General features: G+C 42.9%; 1 protein-coding gene across 1 annotated transcript in view; it reads left to right on the top strand.

Annotated features, from left to right (window-relative positions):
• The window catches only part of LOC115354336 (glutamate receptor ionotropic, NMDA 3B-like), a 70,971-nt gene that overhangs the window by 47,505 nt on the left and 5,081 nt on the right, over positions 1–18,385 (top strand). The window contains exons 4-9 of the mRNA XM_030044689.1: positions 566–837; positions 1,605–1,841; positions 4,375–4,521; positions 4,857–5,002; positions 8,234–8,349; positions 18,091–18,242. Coding sequence (XP_029900549.1) covers positions 566–837; positions 1,605–1,841; positions 4,375–4,521; positions 4,857–5,002; positions 8,234–8,349; positions 18,091–18,242 — 1,070 coding nt within the window. The remainder of the gene's footprint in view (positions 1–565; positions 838–1,604; positions 1,842–4,374; positions 4,522–4,856; positions 5,003–8,233; positions 8,350–18,090; positions 18,243–18,385) is intronic.

Raw genomic sequence — 18,385 nt, 5'->3', positions numbered from 1 at the left:
CTCATGACCTTGTCTAAACACAGTCATTAGCATTTTAAGCCAATAAATGTTCTCCTCTCTGGCAGTGCTTAGCCCTTGGCTACGGTAATCATCACAACAGGTTCTGTTCACAATTAAAGTGGCAACTGGCATGCTTTACATGAAAGGGGCACATCTGTTACACTCCTTGCACTTCTGTCAGTGCTGGGAGCAATCAAGTGCACATAAACCAATGTCATTCTAACTTTAATGTGTGGTTTCACTGTGACTCAGTGATCTTATGTTAAATCTGGATAGGCAGGCAGAGCTGATGATAGGTCAAGGGTTGTTAAGATTTCCTAGCCTGAATTTGCTCATACTGACTAAATTTAGTCCCACTCTGGCACCCAGGGTCATTGAAAAATACTGATTCACTTGCCCTGTGAGCATCTCCCTGACACAAGCCTGCAACATTTTCCATGGCCTGTACTCAACAGCTGTGGACAAATTCCCATTAGTGCAACTCAGGCGCTTTTAAAAGAATGGATATGAATATCCCAATGAGTTAGGTCATTTTGACAACATCATCGCTTTTTTTTCCTCCCAGACCTACCAGAGGACCTGAGGAAGTGCTGCTATGGGTACTGCATAGACCTGCTGGAGAAGCTGGCAGAGGACATGGGCTTCTCCTTTGACCTCTACATCGTAGGAGATGGGAAGTATGGGGCGATGAGCGGGAGCGGACGCTGGACCGGGCTGGTTGGGGACCTGCTGGGCGGAACCGCTGACATGGCTGTCACCTCCTTCTCCATCAACTCCGCCAGGAGCAGAGTCATCGATTTCACATCACCTTTCTACTCCACCAGCCTGGGCATTCTGGTAAAGAGTGGGGAGATCGCTTGGAGTCATCATTAGTTTGCTGTAGTTTTGAGTTTGCATTTTAATGATCTTAGGAGACACCGGGGCACGTCCTGAAAATGCACTGCATTGTGAGTAATGCAGTCAGAAGCTGCAGAGCAGTCTGAAGTATTACTTTGATTTGTCAGTCTCTCTCTCTTTGTGCCGACACTATTTCAATATGATCTGACAATACAGCCTGACACTGTTTCATTTTGTCCTTCTACTCCACTCGCCTGGGTCTTCTAGTGAAGAACAAGGGATCGTTGCATAGTCAATAGTTAGTTTACTCAGTTTTGAAGGAGCATGTTAATTATGAAAGTGCAAATGAAAGGCAGTACAAGAGTTTATAATTGGTACGATACACATTTTTAGAGGACTTCTAGCAGTGTCCTGAAATGTACTGGAGTTTCTCTTTGATTTGATAACCTCTCCCTCTGCAGCTGATACACAGTAATATATAATGCGATCTGACAATATGTAGTTCCATTCCAAAATGAGAACTCCACAATTTGATAAAGTGACTGTTGCCCTCACAAAATGATTGGTTATACAAGATGAGAACACACTACTCTATTTTTTAAAGGCGGAGAGTAAAAAAGCTATGCCCTTGATTGAATAGTTTTACTGAGCATCCTGCAGACTAAAAACAGAAATGTAATTTGTGCAGAGGCCAATCACCTGCATCAGCACAAATTTGTGCACATTTATCGTATTCCTCTCTGATCCTAGTGCGTGTGTCCTGCCAGGTACGCAGCCGAGACACAGCAGCGCCCATCGGAGCCTTCATGTGGCCCCTCCACTGGTCCATGTGGGTGGGCATCTTCGTCACGTTGCACCTCACCGCGCTCTTCCTCACCCTGTACGAGTGGAACAGCCCCTTTGGCATGACGCCCCACGGCAGGAACAGGCTTCGCGTGTTCTCCTACTCCTCTGCCCTCAATCTCTGCTACGCCATACTGTTTGGACGCACCGTCGCCACCAAGGTAAAGTAGCTCTCCGCTCACTGATAAATAGGTGTCACTCAGGGTGGGGCAGGGAGAGGAGATAGGACAGTACTGTACATTAAGGTGAATAAGGCTACAAAAACAAGGAGGGTGAGTGGAGAGAGGGAGTAAAAGGGGAGAGAATTATGGAGAGAGATGACAGAGATGACCACAGATAGAAAAAGATGGATATGGGAGAGGTTAAGTAGGTAGGCAGTGATGAAGTGGTGAGCCACAGAGTGAACAGGGAGGATAATACACATACAGAGAGACAGAGGGGAAAGGGTAAGTGGGCCGACAGAGATTGAAGGACTTACGGTGGGGATGATAGGGATGGATGAAGGGGAAAATGCAAGGGGGCGGGGGGGGGGGGGGGGGGGGGGGGGGGGGGGGGGGGGGGGATTGAAGAGAGGTTAACCACCCTTGGTAGTGAGACAGAAAGTTTGAAACAAGCAGGGACCAATGGGGAGGGAAAGGGGAGAGGGCAAATGGGTAGGGAGAGAGGGAATGGGTTTTTGAAAGAGGGTGATACGGAGGTTGACAGAAAGATTGTTAGAGGGTTTAAAGGGTAAGTGTGTGCGCATAAAAAGACAGAGTAACAGAATGAGGGTGACATGGAGGTTGGTAGACAGAAAATGATGGAAAGGGGAAAAGGTGAGAGGGCGGGCCACGTCGGAGAATCGGTGGGTTGAAGGTTGGTACCGAGGGAGAGAGGCAACATGAGAGCAACAGCGGAGTGTAAATATGGCTGGATGATAGTTGCTGTCCAAGGTGCTGAAGACAAATGGAGGTCTAATCCTGAGTCTTACACAAATCCATCCATTAATGAATACACAACAAGATGAAAAACAATCTCATTCCTCTCAAAGACAAAAAAAAAATTCATCTCTCATTTCCTCTTTTCTCCATGTCATATCTGTTTTAATATCTATATGTATGCACTTGCAGTAGCAGAACTCTTCAGAAACCTGTCATGTACAGTATGACTGATTGAGTCATGCTCACAGTCATGCTGCCACACATACATCCGCTGATGAAAAACAGCTCTGTTCTCTGTACCCCTTGTTTTTTAATTAGCAACATACTGTGCCAAAATCCATCATTAGCAAAACTTGTGCTCGCTCTTGAAATTTTCATGTATCACATCCAGATGAATATCTGAAACATCATTTGCTTAAAATATTCCTCTCTTTCCTGCCCATGTGAGTATCCAGCCGGACAGAGTATTTATTTTGACTCGTAATATTTTTACACTGTCCCTAAAGGGAGCTTAGCAGTTGACCTGTGGAAGGGTAAGTGATTAGAGAGACCTTCCCGTGATTGAAAGGTCATCAGTTTCATCCTTGCAAGAGGCAACATGTTCATCAGCAGCCTTGTGAGACCTGTCAAAGTGTCCTTGAGTATGACGCAGAAACTCAGTGAGCTGAATCAGAATATCTGCAAATTGCCTAAAATGCAAATAATATATGTCATCAACAGGCACTGGGGAAACAAAGCTGCCCATGATAGCTCACTCCCCACAAGTCGCCTTATTGTTGAGTTCAGTTTTTATTTTGGTCGCTATAGCTTTTAACAAAACAAACTAGGCCAAATGAAAACCTCCCTTTTTTCCACATGTCAGTCTTATGTGTCAGCAGATTTGTTAATACCCTCGCATTTCCTCTTAAATACTCTGCGAGGGCGATGTGTTTACGTAAGACCTTTTGAGGAAAAGACTAAATTTGGCACCCGCATGGTAGAACTAAATGAAAGTATTGTTTACCACACACCTTCACAATTTTGCCTCAGAATAGTCCTATAGTTAAAATGATCTTTAAATCTCCTCTGGACCCAGTTTCTCCCAAAAGTATTAGGAATTTGTGCCTGCATAATGTGGATAACATCCATCCTTCCTCAGTTTGTCACTCATGCTGAGTACAAGTACAAAACATTTGGAACATCTTCCTAAATACTGGTTTATGAACTTGTTTGTATAATTCATGTCTCATTTATCTCAAGCCCTAAAAATCCCTCCACAGCTTGTCATCTCCCTTTCATTTACATATTCTGTTTTGTGTAAAGTGGATTTACTGGGAGAAAAAAAAATAAATGATCACACATTTTAGCAGGATTCCTTCACCTGGGCAGGCAATTTCACGCAAAGATATTCCTAATGTGTCTCACTGACACGCTTACAGCTTCTGTTTGATTTTGTCCTGTGTATTAGCCCTTCGTCTGGTCTATTTTAATTAACTTGAATTCCCTTGCTTTTCATTTATGCGTTTTTTTCACAAGTTCAGGTTTCTCCACGTTCAGGTTTGTTGTCATTTAGTTGCTATTAATCATCTCAGTTTCAGTTTTTCCTGGCATCTTGACACTTTTCTGTTTTGAAATAAGATATTTTTAGAAGCCCCCCGTTCATCTCAGCAATCTGCTAAATTTTTTTTTTTTTTTTTTCATTTTGTTCCATTTAATCATTTTCACATGCAAATAAATAGACGGAGAAAAGCAAAAACAAGACTCTTCTCACTTGGCATACATCTTGTCTCTGCAGACTCCTAAGTGTTGGACAGGGCGTTTCCTGATGAACCTGTGGGCTATCTTCTGCCTGCTGGTGCTGTCCAGCTACACCGCCAATCTAGCAGCCGTTATGGTGGGAGAAAAGACCTTCGAGCAGGTCTCAGGAATTCACGACGACAAGGTTAGACCACGCACAAGGACACAAACTTGCAAACGCACGCATGCCAACGCCCACGCACACGGGCTCGCAGGCACACCCAGGCACATGCACACACACACACACAAACCAATCTTGCACAAGGACAGGCTAATGAGTAAAGAGTGGAATTATTTATCAAGGATTACCGCCTTTAATATCCGTAAACCCTGCAGGGAGTTCATGGCTACAGTGAATTTGATATAAGCGCCATCATGATATCAGCTCTCTCTCTCTTTCCTTCTCGTCGTTTTTTTTTGCACCATTACCACCGTCTCTACCATGTCTTCCACCCACGGCTGCACGCATCGATGCTCCAGCTGCACCACCCCTCCCTGGGCTTCCGGTTTGGGACAGTGAGGGAGAGCAGCGCTGAGGATTACATGAAGAAGAGCTTCCCGGAGATGCATGACTACATGAGGCGCTTCAACCAGCCCACCACTCCCGAGGGCGTGCATATGTTAAAGTAAGACACACACACACACAGGACTGCACCAAGTCCAATCTAGTCTATAAGACCTCATTTACACCTGGCTTCAAAATGCAAAAATTTGCATCTGGATATGCCATCTGGGCAATGAACAGTCCGATCACGTCCTTGCATTTACATCTGCTATTTATATGTGTTCTGGTTGTCTGCATTTTGTCTGCATTGTTATCATTATGCAAAGCAACATAAACAAGCATGGCAGGTGCAGGGTCATCAGAGGCAATGATACTTCAGAGCCTGTAATTCTTTACTCTTTGCCGCAGAGTGGATCATCCACTCCGACTCTGTACTAAGATGTGTGAGCATAATATTTCTACGCACAGCGGTGATTTTTCTTTGCCATGGTTGGATGCTTTCTCTCTAAAGTGAACACACTGTACGGACTGACTTTACACTTGGGATGGAACGCTTCGTTTTTTTAGGCTGATGTGCGAAATTTTCCCACACTACAGCTGATGCTGATGCTGATCCTGATATTATTTTTTGTAAGAGCTATAATTAAAATTGCCTTTTTTTATTATTATTTTTAACTTCTTTTATATTGTCTTATGATAATTGAGTGTTTTGTAAAGAAAGAGCCGGATAGTTTTAGTCTATTTCTACTCTGACAGTTGTACTAATGACAAACTGCTGGGGAAAAAATGCCAAATGATCAGCAGCAAAAATAAACAGATACCAATATTATATTTTTTGCAATTGATGTCATCTGATACTGATAGTCTGCTAATAAATCAGTCAATCACTACTGTACACCTTGCTGACATCAAAGCATATACAGATCACTCTTCATGCTGTGTGCATTAAATTAACATGTGGTTTTCCTTATACAAATGCAAACTGCATTTTAATACAGGTGTACGTTGAATAAAAGTGTACAATCTTATATACTTGACACATTCAAAATGTGGTTACCCTAGCAAGGCATAAGTGCAGGGAAAGATAATGCAGTGCATACTTATATAGAAATTTACATCTATAGCTTCAAAAGCTCATCAGACACAAAATTCATACTCTAGAGCACCAGTAAAGATGCTGAGATAGTGTATGTGCTGACTTTGTGATACGAGGGAGAAGATACAAAGCACTTGTTCAGAGGGAGCGGGTGAGAACAGGGAAGATGAAGGCAGCGTTTGTTTGTGTTTGAGGCGAAGCAGAAGTGGAAGTCGCAGCAGTGCAGAGAACAGGAGCGAGGCAGTAAAATACTGCGCTGGCAGAACCACTGACCCCAATACTGCTCTCAAATCTCAGAGAGAAAAAAGGGGGAAAAAAGTCACAAGCCTGCTCCTGGAGAGACACAGTGCTGAAGGCTGTACATGTGAATCGCACACATACACGAGCATATACTCAAATTCGTGGGCTTGCAAGACTGAATGCACAATGCAAGCTCAAACAGGCGTCTACAATCACGCCGACATTCTTACACAAACCTTCTCTCTCTCTTTGACAAACACACACACACAGGCAACACACAAACCTATTCCAAGGCCAAATACCGGTCAACTTACAAACCTCTTTAGTCCCAAAAGAAGTCTCTATCCTCTCCTCTCCCCTGCTCATCATATTTGACAGGTCTAGCATAGACAGAGAAAAACAGACTTTCTGCTTTGCTAGCACAGCAAAGACTTTGTAAAGTCACCCTTTTGTTTTGCAGTATATGCCCTGAATAACAAGAAGTTTCAGGTAATTTGATCAGTCTGGCCTAATATGATATGAGACGTCTTCTCGTTTGTCTGCCTCTGAGTGTATTTGTGTATGTTTGAGTGTATGTGTGTGTGTGTGTGTGTGTGTCTCTGTGTGTTTGTGTGTGTGTGCGTGCACGTATCCCAGTGCATGAACAAGCACTTTTTATCTCTGTAATATTCAAATGGCGTATATGGATGCGTGTAACTATGTGCTGATTTGCAATTTTGTTTGCATTTCAGGGTATGTCCATGCATGCACGCGTGCTTCTTTATCAGTGTTTTGTGTGTTTGCATACTACTCCAATTCAGCGTGTTGTGCCTGGTATCCTGAAATTCATCTCCTGGCAGCCATGGTCAGCAGTCGAGGCCGCAGGCAAGGGAACAGTCTATAATTAGGGGTCAATCAGGGTCAATTGGATCGATATTGCCGGAGTAGGGGACTGTTCAGCGGTGTGTATAATGCCTTATCAGTCCGCCACAGAGGCTGTTGGTTTAGATAATGCTGTATGTGTTTACACTGTGTATTAGAATGCAGTTAAGCTCGTCCCCTGTATAAATGACAAAGTGGCGGAATGGCACCCAAACAGGGTTACTGCACAGGTCTGACGAGCCTGAAAAAAGGTCAAGAATCTGAGCCTTTCCATATCTTTTTATTAACTAACAAATTCATTCATTTGATTTAACATGTATTTGATAGGTAACGATATGAAACCGTAGAAAATTTTACATGCTGCTTATCATTTATAGCAATATGCCAATTCACAATGCTTGTCTGAAGATGGGCCTATGAGAAAATTACATTAGAGATAAGGATAAATATTTAATTACCTTAAAAGAGAGGAAAAATGCAACATGATAAAAATACTAAATTTCAATGACTGAGCCAATCATCCTTTTATCATCCTGAAAAGATTAAATTAATGCAATGATTAACTTTAGAAATTGCTTTCATTTGAAAAGGAAGTGTGTTTCGGTAGAAGTGCGGGTTATCATGCGAGCTTTCCAGGCGGAGCTGAGAGCGCCGTGTTGGTTCCACCACCACTGAAACACTATGTTCATCAGTGTCACTTCAGTCTAACCAGACCAATCAACATTGTCAGAATCTAATAGGGCAGGACTTACAACACATCAGCAACATCTGCGGCACCTTGAGTTAAAGTTGACAAGCTATTTGTCACCTCGAAACCAGATGGAGCAACATGCTGCGCCTGTTGAAATTGGCTGTCCAAGCGCATCGTTACGCTTTGCCACTTGCGCTTTCATAATTGCAATGTGATTGCCACCTAACACCTTGCACTGAAAAGGCTGTTAAATGTCAAATGATGTTTTGCAGTCGGAAACCTTACAGCTCCCTGCAGCAGCACCCGTAGTGCCAAACGCCTGAAGACGTTTCACCATGTCATCTCTAGAAAAGTTTGAGGTTATACAAAAATAAAGTTGTCTCCAAAGCTTCTCTCTCACTCTTGTGATGTCTGTGTGTTTGTGTGCATGTGTGTGTGTGTGTGTGTGTGTGTTTGTGCTGAAGGACAGATCCTCCTGCCCTAGATGCATTCATCATGGATAAAGCCCTGTTGGACTTTGAGGTATCCATCGACGCAGACTGCAAACTGCTCACAGTTGGGAAACCTTTTGCCATAGAAGGTACACACACACATGCACACACACACATGCACATGTACATACATACTTGCATACATGTAATCTGCATCTGGATATATATATACATATACACACACACAAAAAAAAAAAAAAAAACATATACAGAGACCAACACACATTCTGAATGAATAAAGGCACATGGAAACATACGACAAGGGCTGTTTTTATACTTTAAGTCTCTCTCGCTCTCTCTCTCTCTCTCTCTCTCTCTCTCTCTCTCGCTCGCTCTGTCTCTGTCAAACGAAGACAGAAACAAATGAGCGTACAAGCACAAACGCACGGGTTTGAAAGCATGCGCCCACTCAGAAAAAAAAGCGTACAAACCTGTGTGTACTAGCCATAGAAACTGAATGGGCTCATTCAATTTCTGTGGTACTAAACACAAACACTCCAACACGCAAATGCATACACTCATGTACCGCGTATGAAGAGATGAGGGCACAGGCTCACAGACACATTCAGTGCGGAGATCAAATAGTTATTGCCATGACTGACAGAATAACACAATGATTCACTGGGTGAACTTAAAATGCTGCAGGGCAAAAATACTCAGTCATCTATTATTAACGATGATGCCAAGTCAGAGTACTTTGGACTTTAAGCTTGCGGGTAGGACTACTGTAGCTGCAAGACAGTGCTGAGGCATATAGAAAATTCCACAGCCCGTCAGAAAGCAGATGACCCACACAAAGGGGTTATTGAGTTTACACACGTGTATCTGTATTTGTGTGCATTCCTTTACCTATATGCTCGTGAGAGACAGTTTGGCTTTTAGACTTTCAGAGAGAGGATGATTTTTACAAAGTATGGTCATTTTAGATGGCCCTGGCTTCTTCTATCTGATAATGTGATGCTACTAGGATGCCACAGCAAACTTCAACCTTCAGAACAAAATGGCACTGAGATGCTTTGCTGAGTTACTTCATTGCTACCCTTGACTTGGACAGCTTTGCAACTTTTGCACAGCGATTGTGTAGAACCAACAAAGACAGATGGGTGTACATCTAAAGCGGTGGCCACATTGATCCATCACTGTATGGACAGATATCTAAGAGACCATCTGTCCATCAGTTTGCTTTGGAGTTCCTTTGAAGTGGTGCGAAGTAGAATCACAACGCACCAAGATGGATGACACCGGGAGAACTTTTAGCCATTATAGCTAAACGGATGATGACGTCTCCGTCAGTTCTAAGAAGTTCAGCCTCTTCGTACTTTTCTGTCCATCAAAACCGACACAGATCCAACAGAGACGGGCGCATCATCATCAAACAGACACTCTTCATTGAAAAGCTATTTTAAAAAAAGACACTGACTGACAGACACGATGGATCATCGTGGCCACATCTTTCATCGGCTCTGAAATGCTTCCATATTTGGCTCCTGTCAATAGTTTATGGGGATTTTGATTCGGTTTTTGATGTTGCTTGTTGCTCTTGCCATGTTTTTCAGCTGTTTGACACAGTTCTTGTTAAGCTTCCAGTAAAGGCCCAGTCTCAAATACTGCTTACAGTAGAGCTTGAACAATAGCAGTGTTGTATGTACGTATGTGGCTAGTGTTTTTACCTGACCCAGTAATGGTCAGGTAAAAATATTCTGCAGGAGTCTAAATCCATGCAATATTCATAGCCTAAAATATCAGTAAATTTAAAACATATCATGTAGTGGAGGACATTGTTTATCCTGACAGGTTTATCTTGTTACCATGGGTACAAGGTAGTAGCCTAACGTGAAAGCCTTGAAATCGAGAGGGAAAACATATCTCCACTGCTTGGATTAGAGCTTGTTTTGACTCATTTTCATGGCTTTGGCAGTTGTTGATTCATTCTGCTTTGATGTATTGATGTTTTATTTACAAGACTGACCAGTGTTTTCTGTTAGCATACTGGCATGCTACCAATAACAAATCCTATACCGCTGATAAAATATTTAATTGTTTTACATGATAATTTAAGCCAGATATTTATTTTTATAATTAGTAGCACTAGTAGTAACACTAGGCTCTGATTTTGGGCCGGAAAGGGCTATTGTACTGTTTAAAAGTGAGTTTGATTATTATTTTTTTAATAGCATAGCTGTGAATTCTAGCACTTTTGTGTATATTGGGTCCTCTGGACCTGCCAACAGAAATAATGACCTGTGTCTAATAATAGCCTGCCTCTAATAAAGGCTCGGTGCTCCCTTTCATTGAGGTAAATAAAGGCCCAAGCCATTATTAGAGGCTATGTGGTATTCCACTCACGTGCTATTGCACATAATTTATATGCCTTTTGGAGGTGACACTGAAATTGAATTTCAACTTGCAGAGCACGTTTAGTGAAAGTATCAAACATTTGTAAAATCCAATATTGAATTCAATCTTTCGGCAATAGTGCTGAAGTATGATTGAAATAAGAAACATCAGTCGGGGTTAAGATCAGGTTTGAGTTTGGACTTAGGGGATAAATTTAGAATTAGGTTTAGGCCAGGCTTAAGGTTAAGACTCAGGTTAAGGTTCAACATGCAGGGGGGAGGGTTAAGATTAGGGTTTAGGGTTAGGGAATGAAGGTATTCAGTGGATGGTCTTCACAAGTATAGTACAACAAAGTTTGTGGGCATTCATGTGTGTGTGCCTGCATGCCCACTGATGAGTATGTTTATGAGTATGTGCACACACATGCGTGGTCCCATGTGTGAGTAAACATACATAATGCATAATGGGTCTATATGCACGGTTTGTTTATGTAAGAGTTGCGCCAAATTTTTCTTCTCCCATCTTCAAGACAAGCACACACAGACAGATAATAGATAGTAGTAATGGCGCCAGGCTCCAATACCATTACTCTGTCAATTAAAGCCTCAGCAAGACCCCTCCCCTAAGTTCCCTACATCTCCTCTCACTTGAGATCATGCATTACTTTTTGAACAGCACAAGACACAATAGCAAAGGAATATCACTGTGGCATTACTTATGATTGTGGGGACGATAAAGCAGGTCTCATTGGTATGTAGAGTGGGTTGATTCGAAGACCAGTTGATCCATTGTCTACATAAAAAGGCAGGCGATGAATCCACACTGCCTTTGAGAGGTATTCATTCCGCAGTCTGCTGTCTGAGGAAGAATGGGATGGAAGTGGACTCAATAGGCCTGAAAGGTAGATGAAGAGAGAGCGGGAAATGGGCCAGAGGAGAGGGGAGAAGAGGAAAAAAAGGGTGAGAGGAAATGTGGAATGAAAAGAGGGAGAGGAAACGAGACAAAAAGTTGAGGAGACGAGACGAGGGGAGAGGAGATGGGTTAAGGAGGAGAAGGTTTGCGAGACAGAGTGTGGGATACAATGAGTAAAAGAAAGAGCAACAGCAGAAAAGAGGGGACGAGCCAGTGAGGGAGGGAGGTGGGGGGAGGTTGAGTTGTGTATACAGAGGAGATAGAGGGTTTTCATTTGCCCACTGCCAGTTTGCGCCTTTCTGCACAGCAAGTGATAAAAGAGCCAGCCAACAGAGTCTCCTAATCAAGACAAACCTTCACCCCAACCAGACGGGGGCGAGGGAGGGGGGGGATAAAGAAGGACAGCGAGAGAAAGGGTGATGGCAAGAAAGAGAGGAAGCGCTGTTTGGTCTGTATGAGTAGTAAGGCCGGATTTACACAGAGTGGTGTGTGGACTTTGGAGACGGGAGATACGGAGAGACAAAGAGGAACTGGGACTCCCGGCTCGCTGCAGGCGGCGTGTGAGCCAAAGTCTTGTGGCTACTTAAGTCGAAAGAGAGGCAGGGGTGTTGCTGTGCATCTGCGTTTTCGTTGAGTGCTGTTGGGAGATGTTTACGACAGCCTAGACACACCCCATTAATAATATTGCCACTGAACACACAGCCACTGACTGCTTGTTTGCGCCGGTGTGTGTAAGTGTGTGTGTGTGTGTGTCCGTGTGCATGAATGGTCTACACAAGCTCAGTCAAGCAGGACGGAGTGCATCTCAAGATCAAAACAAGGCGGGTGGAGGGTTTTGTTGCCGGGGTGAGACTGTTGTCAGAGGGGCAGCGCACATCTGCTTGAGTGACGTGTGTGTGTCTCCGCCTGTGTTCATAAATGTGTGTATGGTGGTATGCTTACGCGCACGTGGGCGCCTGCGTGTAAAACGTGGTTGTATATGCGAAGAGTCGACAAGGTCCGCCTCCAGAGGTGACTGCTGTGTTTTATTCCGGTCTGTCAAATTCGGAAAGGCAGCCTTCTTCTATGTTAAAGCATCGCACTTGTGGAACAATCTAGCAACGAGTGTGAGGGAATGCAGCACTCTTCCAAGGTTCAAAACAAGCCCAAAACACCGGTTATATAAAGAAATATATATTCTGTGCACATTTAGCCTTGACAAAGCCCCCCTATTTCCTTGAATGTCCGATTATACTGGATTTCTTGGCTTTCCACTTCTGCACGGCTACCCTTCTTCCTCAAGGAAAGCAAAAAATGAGCAGCTGGCAAAACATGAAGCTCTCAGAGGCAGTAATCAATCACACTAATGATGATGCTTACGCCAAAACACAGATACCTTTTAACTATTGTGCTTTCCCGGTCAAATTCAGGGGGCGACACTCGAGAGCGCTGAGAGGACGGTGGCTGGGCAGCTCCCTCCATTTTCCACAATAATCAGTACCTTCTTCCGGGCTTTTCTATTCAGGAGAAAGCCCGGGAACAAGGTTAGTGCACATTAGACATGCAGAGAGCTGCTCAGCGAGCCATGCAATTTGGTTATATGGTCAGTCTTCTGAATAAAATACTGTGAGATTTTATTTTATACTACACTGATTGTTTATCCATCCATCCATTTTCTTCCACTGCTCATTCCTGCCCAGGGTCTATCCCAGCATGCAGGGGGCAGGGAAACAACCTGGGATTGTCAGACACTCAAACACACCTTCACACTCATGAGCAATTTAGAGTCTCCATTTCACCTGATCTGCATGTCTTTGGACGGTGGGAGGAAACCCGCCCCAAACAGGAAGAACCAGAGATTTTTACTGGGAGCTGACAGTGTTAACCACTGAGACTTGATTGTTTCAATTTTAACATATTTTAGTGTGTTGTATCAATCTTTTCACTCTAGAGGTTAAACAGTGTGTTAGCAATATCCTATAGTGCTTTAATTATTGTGCTTTCTACTACTGCATTCATTGTTCCTTGTATTATTGTATTTTAATGTGCCGGTGGCTCCTGCCCAGAAACTACACATGCAAATTAGTCTCTGGCATTTGTCTGGTGCAGAATGTTACATTGTGCACTGTCCTTGTTAAATAAACAATGCCAGGTGAGTACATTTTTATTACAAAAAGAGATGTATGCCATTTAAAAGAAGATGCTTACTCCTATACAATCAGCACTAATATTCAAAATATATAAAAGGTTACATAATAGTAATAACGCCAAACGTTTTCATACAAATATAACTCTTTTTCTACACTCTATCACTGACTGATATAATACAATAGTGATCCAACTAATGCCAAGTTCAAGGAAGCTTTTGCAGGCACCACATTTGCTGTTGTAAACACCTGATAACAAGTAAGCCTTGCCAAAGGAAAATCCTCAGGTGCACAGGAAATTGTGTTTTATGTTGGCTGGCAGCAGCAAAGGCAGTTTGTTTGGAATTAACAGAAGAAGAAAATGAGAAGCAGCAGCCGCCACAGCTGAACAGACAAAGTAGAAAGCGCCACCTACAGAAACTCAACCTCCATCAACAGAAAATCCAAGGAAAAAAATCATCAAACCAAGGATGTTTGATGATTACCACTTAAGTTATGAGACAGTTAGAAACACTTATGTTTTTGGGGATGGTGGGATGATACCATCTGTGTTTTGGAATGCTGACTGGTGAATTTAAAGGATCATTTTTATAAAACCTATATAGCGTTTTGAAGAAGAACTTCTTGCTCATGTGTGGGTGTGTGTCTCTGTGTGTCAGTAGGTGTGCGGGGGTTTGAGTGACAGCTTTGGCACTTGAAGCTCTGTGATGGAGTATGCAGATGTCTGGGGAGAAGAATCAAACAAATGACAAGTGGCTGCCCACTTTTATTTCACTATTTGACTGAGTGCTCCAAAGAAATGCGCATGGAGATGGGCTGATGGAAGAAAAATGCTGTCTGTCTGCCGGAAAAGAGGGAGGAGGGAGACACGCAGAGACAAAGCGATGGACTCGGGAGAGGAGGCGAGAGATAAAGAGAAGAATGGAGTGAATCAGAAATTAAACGAAAGCGAAGGGATAAGAGAGATAGGGAGGGAAAGAGGCAAGAATAGACTGGAGGAAATGATGAGAAAGAAACGACCCCGGACAGACAAAAATTAGAGCAACAAGAGAGAGAGAGAAGAACAGACGAGAGGAGAGGAGATTGAGAGTGGGAAAAGAGTGTAAGAGAGTGACAAGGGAGGCTCAGACAGACTTTTGTCATGTAGGAAGCAGAGTGTGACAGTTTTGTGAACCTCCGCTATTCTCTCTGTTTCCATCCACAGCCCCATCAGCCACACACACCTTGACAGGTCCAGCACACACCCAAACGGCAGCTAGGTCCAAATCACACACACAAACACACACATGCACACACAAAGACACTGCTGACAGGTGCGTCTCTTGGACTGCATTACAAATGAAATGAAACAAACAAGCCCAGGAGGTCTTGTATGGCAATAAATCTCCGAGAGGCTCTTTTGATGCTAAGCTGAGGGACACATTTCTTTGCCTCTTTCATTTTGTACCTGCAGAAATATGGGATGTAATGCAAAACAGATGGAGCAGTAATGTTTGGGCAGGGCAAAGCAATATGTCTCTGGAGCTGAGTAATGATACACCTTGATCTATTATTTTGCTGCTGAGATAATTAAAGCATGCATGTGAATGAGAGCGGAACTTTAATTTCAACTTTTAGGGTGCATGTGCAGGTGAGAGGATACATTAGTGCATTCTGCTTGTATGAGCAAAACATATCCTCCCACACACGCATGCACACAAACACAGAAAAACTTTATTTTCAGTGCTGTAAAGTCTATCACCAAACATGATGACACACAACATTACATCTCATAGCTGAATTTGTTACACATTTATGAGGATGGATCTGTTTCCAGTTTTGCTACAAAACCATGATAAAATATCCAGCGGTTAATTACACCGGGACAAATTTCAGCTACGGCGTTTCCGATTTGCGTGTTCTTAAAAAGTCTCACGTTTTTGCAGGAAATATTGTCCAGCATCAACCAGTTAAATTTCCATATTTGCCAAGACAACAAGACAAGATGCATAAGGTGCTTCTCTGGCTTGTGGCACTAATCCTCCATATTGCATATGATGTGCTTATGCAGTGTATTTCATATGCTAGCATGTGGCATTGGTTGTGTTATTAATGCAAACCATTCATAGTGCTGAAAATTTCAATATGAAGGAGGGCGAAATGAATTCAGTGCGAATTATTAATAATTCAACATTTTCAGCACATTTTAGCAATACAGCAATAACATTGAAACCCATCACAGTTTTGGTCAGGATAATCATGTTTTTTAATTATCATATTGTCCCATCTCTGTTACACATTGGTATGTCAATCAGCTGTGAAACTAGGAATGACTCGTTTAGTTTATTGCACTCAGTAGGAGGGTTTTGTCACAGCCAGCCAAAAATTAAAATAAAAAAAAAATAAAAATGTCAGTCATTCACCTTATCAAGAAACGGTTACAACAGCCAGCTGCAATAAATGGCAACAGTGCAACAGTGCAACAGTAATTACAGAGGATCACTATCATCAGAGGATCAACAAAGAATGTAATCTATAAATGTTATCAAGCTCCAGTCCAGAAGGGCTGCGTGTTGAGAGCATTTATGGCAGACGAAACAAAGCTTTTCTTGAACTTGGCCTCACTACAAAAGCACGGCCGGTGTCTTTAACTGGGGGGGACGAGCATGAAGAGGATGAAGTGGATGATCTGAGTCATGGGCTGCGATAAGTGCTTTGCAGCAGACGGCTTTGGTGATGAGGTCAGGTACTCTAGGTGAGGAGAACGGAGGCCAATTATTTTTTGATGCAGCATGGGCGATTTTTGTTCCTGCTTGTGACTGAGAGCGTGGTGTTCAAAACAGATGGTGCAAACGGCACTCAGAATGTCAATGTCATCAAATGTTCAACACATCCCCCTCCCCAAGTCAAGATTTACGAAATCATAAGACATTTTATTTATTCATCCATCCCCTTTCCATAGCCCTTTTACTCCTATTCAAGGTCATGGGCGGCTGAAGACCGTCCCAGCACACACTGGACGGGTCAAGGCAGCTCATGAAAATGAAATAAAAACTAAATATTACATATTTAGTCACTTGAAAGTGGAAATGACTAAATTCATCTGAGATCATCACAGCCTGCCAAACCTGCATCTGTGTGCTATGTGAGGTGAAGCAGCCTTGCATCAGCTCTTTACACATGGGACTCACTGCAGTGACTTACAACTCGAAAATCTGATTTCTTTTGCAAAATTTAAGACTTTTATTACAGAACTAGACTCCAATTCAGTTCAACGGATATAGATTCAATCAGTTTCCAGTCTAACATTTATGTACGCATTGCCATTAGTTTTGCTCAATTTCTTGTTGTTCCTAGCTTCTTAAATTCCCTTTTTCACCATATATCATTTCATGTTGTGATGAATGCAACTTTTATGTACTGGACATGTACATGGCCGCTGATTCCTCACTGGCATGGTGCATGTTGGGAGAATGAGGTTTGTACGTTTTGGCCTGAGGGAGGCATCAGAGGAAAGGCGATGATGTCACCAAAATTAACACGGTTCATCCTCGGGGGAGCATGGCTCTCCAAATGTCATGGCAATCTGCCCGGTAGGTTTTTAGATAGCAAGTTTGACATTTTGGCCTCAAGGTGGCGCTAGAGGAAAAGTGATGGTGACACCAAAACTGATAAGGTTCATTTACTGTGAAGCAAGAGTACACACAGCAAATTACTTGGTAATACTTCCGCTGCATTTAGAAATGAAGAGCTCATTTGCAAAAACAGATATCTCCATTTGAATTTATTAAACCTTTTTAAACTTTTTTGAATTGTATTAAAATTTACTTTATATTTATTTCTAGTTTTTATATGTTTATTTCGCCTGGCATAATTTTTATTATCCTAAATCATGCTTTGTGTGTGTGTGTGTGTGTGTGTGTGTGTGTGTGTGTATGTGTGTGTACTCCAAGCAGTATCAGTGAAAAAGGTGTATTCATTTTAAGAATGGCTTTTATCTGTTTTTGCAAATGAACTCTTCAAATATACTGTGCACAAGTAAACGATATTTGTCTGAAGGTGGCAGAAGAGGTCACAAGAAATGTCAAGGTTCATTCTGTGAGGAGCATGAATGTGCTGACCAAAATTCATAGGAATCTCTCAGATCGGTTTCAAAATCTATCGCCTTGGACAAAAGTGTTGAACAGGCAGACTGACTGACACGGCCGCCCTTGCCACCTGCCAGCGGGGCAAAAAGTCTCTGCCTCTGATTCCAGCCGAAGCCTCAGACACCAACATATCTCCTTTGACCAGAGGGCATTTGCCCTTTGGCTAACTGGAACTGACTGACTTTGGATTTCGATCCAGGAGCCCCCAAGTTTGACATTTAGACTCGTACTCGGGTCACTCTCTCAGCTCTGATACCTGCACAACTCTTTCAGGTGTGTGTCTAGTGTGTGTTTATGTGTGTGTTTACATGTGTGTCTCCTCTTCCAGGATACGGTATAGGCCTGCCCCAGGGCTCTCCTTTAACCCGTAATGTGTCGGAGTTCGTGAGCCGCTACAAGTCTGATGGCTTCATGGACATGTTGCATGACAAATGGTATAAAGTTGTGCCCTGCGGGAAGCGAGTGTTTGCGGTCACTGAGGTAAGTCTTTGAAGGGTGAGTGTGTTTGTGTATTGTGTACGTGTATTGTGTGTTAAGGGAAACTTTGCCTCTCTGCTGTTGTACTCCTATAAATGAGTCTCCCATTGGGACACAGACCGGACTCGCTGCCAGCTACTCACATA

This window comes from Myripristis murdjan, chromosome 22, assembly GCF_902150065.1.
Source record: "Myripristis murdjan chromosome 22, fMyrMur1.1, whole genome shotgun sequence".
NCBI classification, from domain to species: Eukaryota; Metazoa; Chordata; class Actinopteri; order Holocentriformes; family Holocentridae; genus Myripristis; species Myripristis murdjan.
Note: the sequence above shows the minus strand (reverse complement) of the source record. Positions and strands in the feature narration are given on the sequence as shown.